At 40.0% G+C, this 5,877-nt stretch overlaps 1 protein-coding gene across 1 annotated transcript; it reads right to left on the bottom strand.

Annotated features, from left to right (window-relative positions):
* Positions 1-524: 524 nt before the first annotated feature.
* Positions 525-5,723, bottom strand: LOC107752758 (piggyBac transposable element-derived protein 4-like). The gene is made up of 2 exons (XM_016568804.1): positions 5,359-5,723; positions 525-2,388 (listed from the first exon to the last, which is right to left on the bottom strand). Exons 1-2 carry the CDS (start codon positions 5,523-5,525, stop codon positions 573-575), a joined length of 1,983 nt encoding a protein of 660 aa, XP_016424290.1. The 5' UTR covers positions 5,526-5,723; the 3' UTR covers positions 525-572.
* Positions 5,724-5,877: the final 154 nt, after the last annotated feature.

Here is a 5,877-nt window from a genome sequence, read left to right as displayed (position 1 = left end):
GTCTTCAAATATTTTATCACACTAAAGGCTTGAATAAACCACTTTTAAAATCAGAACAGATTTTAAAACATCACACACTTGCGGACTTCGTAAGTGGTTACAAAAGGTTTGTGCTCTTCATACATTGTGCAACTGACTGTGAAATCCATCAACTAACTGCCCAAAATCTGCAGACTGGCACTGATTTTCAGCAATTAACATTGAATCGTCCAGACTGCAAACTGAGACAAAAATGTGTGCAAAAGTCATGTAGTGTACTACAGCCTTAAGCTGACTCGTATCATGTGACAAACAAGCAAAAGGAGACCAAGTAGCAGTTCTTGCTTTTTATTTTACACAATACTAAAACAACTAGTTGGTCCAAAAAAATCTAAAGAAAGAAAGAAAATTAAATGGATATAGGAAAAATGTAGTGTAAAGCATATTATAAAAACGAGGGATACATAAATGTCAACAGCTACTAATCTACAATGTAAGAAGTTACTATATAATGAAAAAAAACACTTTAAAACACTTCAGTGGGGCAAGTGCACAGCTTTTAGTCAAATCTCCGCTGACAAAAAACAATGCACTTATTTTTCCTCATCGCTTTCAGAGGGTTTCACAGTGTGCCATTTTTTGAAGCAGTTCCTTGAAGACACAAAGCACAAAGCTACATTGCATTTTGTACAGTACACAGGTGTCTTTACTTTGTGACCTGAAATTTTGCACAGGACACAAACTCTCCTCCCACTTGTGGCATCTGACCCAAAATACTCCGGCCAGCATAGCTCTTCCTCCGCAGCAGATGGTCCAGAGGTCTCTTGGTCACATGATGTGGATGGCTCCACGTCTTCTGATGCGCTGGGCGGTATGACAGTCCCTACCAGCTCAGCCACGAGTGCCTCTCGAAATTCCTTCTGGGTGAGAGGGGTCTTTTTCTGAGATTTCAACAGATGCTGGTGGATAATAAAACTGTTCACCACTGCGATATCGACAAAATGGAAAAAAAAGGTCTTGTACCATTTTTTGGTCTTGTGTATGACATTGTAGTACCCAATCAGGGCATCTGAAAGGTCCACACCTCCCATATATTTATTGTAGTCCTTCGCTGTCTCCGGAATTGTGATTTGGCGCTTTTCCCATTCTTTCTTGGGATTCTTGACACGCCTTGAGATGGTAGAGCCATCAAATGCCTTGTGAATCGTCGAACACATCGAAACCAGTTTTGTGTCCATCCACCTCACAAAGAGAAGCGTACCTTCACGAAGCCAGCGTATGGATCCTCTTTGTGCCCTTTCGCTGAGCTCATTGGCCCTTGTTCTAGGAAAGCCCTGTACATGGGAGCGTATCGTGCCACAGGCAACTGTCCGTTTCTCCAGCAAGTCCAACAAAAGGCCTGGGCTTGTATAAAAGTTGTCCATATACACATGGTAGCCTTTGCCAAGAAGAGACAGATCCAAGAGGCGCATCACAGAATCATAACTCAGTCCTTTACCTGTGGCCAAAGAAGACTTGCCTTCATAAATGAAGAAGTTCCATGTGTAGCCACATGCAGAATCAGCAAGAACGAAGAGTTTGTAACCCCACTTGGTTGGCTTGTCCTTCATGTACTGTTTGAAGCCAATTCTCGCTTTAGATGCCACCATCCTTTCGTCCACCGCCAGCTCTCTGTTTGGATGGAAGTACGTTTTGCATGCTGTGATGATGTCAGTGTACAGAGGCTTGATTTTGAAAAGTCTGTCATAGTCTGGAGTCCCCTTTTTCTTTGCATTCGCTCGATCCTCCTGAAGATCGCAAAGATGCAGGTTCCAAGCGATGGCCTGAAATCTGCTCCTGGACATCACTGATTTTGGGAACGGCAAATTGTAAATTTCTTTGCCTGACCAGTAATCTATTATAGTTTTTGTGCTGAGGAGCCCCATGTAAATAACAAGCGCAATATACGAATATAGTTCCTTCACCTTCAAAGGCACCCACAAGAATTTCTTTCCAGCTTCAGTCCTCATTTTTGCATAACTATTTGTGTTCTTCACAATGGTGGCCACCACAGAGTACGGGAAGAAAAGCTGAAATAATTGCAAGGGGGAATAATTACTGGCCATGATGAGCTGAGTTCCTGGATTTCGCTTTGGAACAAAATTGGGTAGCACCGGAGCCTCATCCTCCACGCTGATGTCATTCCAAAAGCCCATTTCACTGTCCTCTGACATGCAAGCTGCAGACCTTTTTCTCCCCCGTTTAGAATTAGTTTTTCCTCTGCGTGTTGACCTTGGACTCAAGAAACCAACAGCAGAGGATGCAGGGGTTCTGGAGGTTTGTGGTGTGGTGATGGGGGATGGGACGAATTGACGTTTTTTGGGGCTCGGCTCGTTGTCTGCTTCCCATTCATCATCGCTTGAATCTAGACTGTAACACAGAACAAACACACACTGATAAGTGGACATGCGCAATACACATGTGCATCTGATGCATGCATATGTGAACACACACTATACTACACTACTTTCTTTATGCTTAATTTTAGGCAGGTTATATGGTGTTATTAGGGCTGCACTCAGCTTTGAACGATTACGTAATTGTGGCATCCATAATTGTAATCGCGATTAGAAATTTGATTAATTGTGCAGCCCTAGGTGTTATTTTTATGACAAATATCAAGAGCACATTATTGTAACACGATAGCACATCCATGTAATGCGTGAGCAAGAATCTCTCCACTTGCAGGCGGATTTCCTTCGCTCTTGCACAGAACTCTTGATGCGTGCTTTCAAAAATACAATGTTCTCTTATGAAATGGCTCTGGTCTTACTCAGATATTGCATGTATGTGCTCAAACTTTGTCCTTGCATCATTGAAGACCAGAGGGGCTAAAATGTTAATTCGGTTGAAGAGTAATCCCACTTAAATGGAAGAAATCTGATTTTAGACAATTCTGTAGTTATTTTATTGTTTAACAGTTATTTGAGTTAAGTGCTTATTGTAAATATTCATTTATTAAAATATTTTATTTAGTGCATTTGTCTTTTGTTGGTGTTGTATATAGTTCTGCAATAAAAGTGTGTCACATTTAATACTATTCCCACTTTATTGCATATGTAATATTACATTGGGGGCATGTCTATTTTTGCCTAGGGCACCACATAATCCAGAACTGCCACTAAAGGGATAGTTCACCCAAAAATGAAAATTTTGTCATTTACTCACCCTCACGTCGTTCCAAACCTGTATGAGTTTCTTTCTTATGTTGAACATAAAAGAAGATATTTTGAAGAATGTTGAGTTTATTCCATGTCAACTCAACCAGAGGTCCCCGGCTCAAATTTTTGATTTTACTAATATTTTTTGGTCCCCATTAGTGCTGGGCGGTATACCGGTTCATACCGAATACCGGTGTTTATTTTTGTTATGATATTAATTTTTAAAATACCGCAATGTATGTCGCTTAAACAACGTTGGGAACGCGACACTGTTTGAAAGGGGTCCCTTTTCACTGTTGCACTGTGGTGAGGGAACAGTTTTATGTGCTACTAAGTGTGAAAGTTCCGAAACTGAAGATGTAGAACTAATAGAACGTGATGACACAGAAGAACTGGTTAACATTTTTTAAAAGGGGTCGTGTTTAGTCACTATATAGTGTGGTATTTTTTGACAATATTCACTCATGACAGTAAAATAGGGCATTCTAAGTCAATATACTGCAGTATTTCCTCTCTCAATCAGTAGAAAATATGGTTAACACCCGGTCATGCATGAAAAAAAAAAATACCGTCATGTACCATGAAACCGGTATAATTTTGAAAAATACCGTGATATACATTTTTGGTCATACCGCCCAGTACTAATCACCACTGTCACATAATGCAGCAAAAATTGCTAAAGTCAACAGATTTTACTGATAGACCTACCAATCTCTGTGTAAAAGTAACATTACGATGCTGCCATCTTTCCGAAGTCATTTTTACCCCCTTGTAATTTGGCTCTAAATCTCATGTGAAAATTGCCATTTTGACCCCCCTCAACAAAATAGTGGATTACTCCGTAAATAATCATCCATGAGATTTAATATTTTGGCTTTCATCACGTTTATCTTTCTACAGAAAGTAATATGAGCAAAATCAAAAATTTGAGCCGGGGATGTTTCTGAAATTTTGTTGAATTGACATGGAATGACCCTGCTGGTAATCAAACAGTTGATGGTCCCCATTGCATAGTAGGGCTGTCCCCCCCCAAAAAAATCGAATTTCGAATATTCGTCGAATTTAAAATAAAAATCCACATTCGAATGCAAAACCGTTGCATTCGAATTTTAGGTGTGCAGGAGGAGGCAGCCTGCCTTAGCGGCGCACGAGATGCGATGACGATGTAAGTGTCGTTGCATTATAATGTTTTTGTTAGCCTATCCAGTTGAACCCACTAGAGGCGCTGCTGCGTTGTTCATTAAAAATATAGCGGGAAAAGAGAACATCAATGCGGAGAAGATCTTGTTTACATCAAAACCGAAACCATGCCGTTCACACAGAACACATATTTATCGCATTTTCTAGACGGACATCTATTACTGTTGCACTCGCGTCTCGCACAAAAGAGCCGCATGTTTAGAAATCCATGTAAAATTAATGCAAGTTTAACTTTGAAAAAAAAAACATATATCGAGACTTTATGGCGGGTTTTTCCCCATCCCACCGCATATCATGTTTTTAAATGAAAAATGTACTCTGTGTGATTGGCTTTATCAGTACAAAATTCGAATTTAGTTTTTCAGCCATTTTGACAGCCCTATTGCATAGTATTGTATACATGGTATTTATTTCCCTCCTATGGAAGTCAATTTATACTGGGTTGGAACGACATGAGGGTGAGTAAATGATGGCAATTTTATTTTTGAGTGAACTATTCCTTTAAAAGTTTGAAATACTGCATAAATTGTATTTGACTGAAATGCTTGTATTAAAATATTTTACCCATTTTTCATTCTACCAATGATAAAACTGTTCTAGATTATGGGTTTTGTGAGAGAGGGGAACTTGTAGGGACACTTGTAGAGAAAACAGATTGTGTTTATTACTACTATATAGCGATTGTATGCATACCAGTGACTGGCAACCCTGTGTTTGTGAATCGGTCGGGTGCACAATGTAATTCACAATATGCATGTAAGTTAACAATTACACAAAAGCAATTCACATATGCACGTACGAGACGGGCAAAGAAATATGCAAGAGTTGCAAAACACAATGCAATTCATGCAAGCAACACATGCATTGTGCGCGACAATTCAAATATGCAACAACAGATAAACAAAATGCACGGAGCAGACACACAGATACAGATATAAAAACTCACAAATGAGTTTAGAAGTTTAAAACGTGTACGTACGGATCATAATCAGGGTCATCTTTCTCTTCCTCCTTATCCTTATCGGCCTTCGACACTTCGGACTCGTTGTCGTTGCGAGATTCGTTTTCACTTACATTACCAAGCTCTTCCAAAACATGATTCTCCTCAAACAGCTTTCGGGCAATCTTTTCCTTTTCAGAAGCCATTGTCCAAAAACAAGCGCGGGGGGGAAATGCGAAACGACTTCAATGAATGCTGTCCAACGTGCTCAAACACCCCTAACGTTACCCATGAAACATGCTTGTGCAGACCCGCAAACCCTGAAGCCCATTCATTACATCGGTTTCCGACCAGAAGAGTACAGCAGCAACCTCAGACCGGAAGTTAGGACAGAGCAGACAAAGCCAAATCCACTCCCGCCACTAACTCTCTAACCTCTTTAAAACCATAAACTCCAACCCTTAACTCTCTGAAACTATTAAATAATCAGAGATTAATAATCTCTACGATCGTCTAAACCGGCTACAAAATATTAGACCAATCAGAATCGAGTATTCT

The sequence above is a fragment of the Sinocyclocheilus rhinocerous genome, unplaced genomic scaffold (genome assembly GCF_001515625.1).
Source record: "Sinocyclocheilus rhinocerous isolate Xijiao unplaced genomic scaffold, SAMN03320098_v1.1 scaffold61, whole genome shotgun sequence".
Taxonomy (NCBI): Eukaryota; Metazoa; Chordata; class Actinopteri; order Cypriniformes; family Cyprinidae; genus Sinocyclocheilus; species Sinocyclocheilus rhinocerous.
The sequence above is the reverse complement of the archived record's forward strand: the minus strand, read 5'-3'. Positions and strand labels throughout refer to the sequence as shown.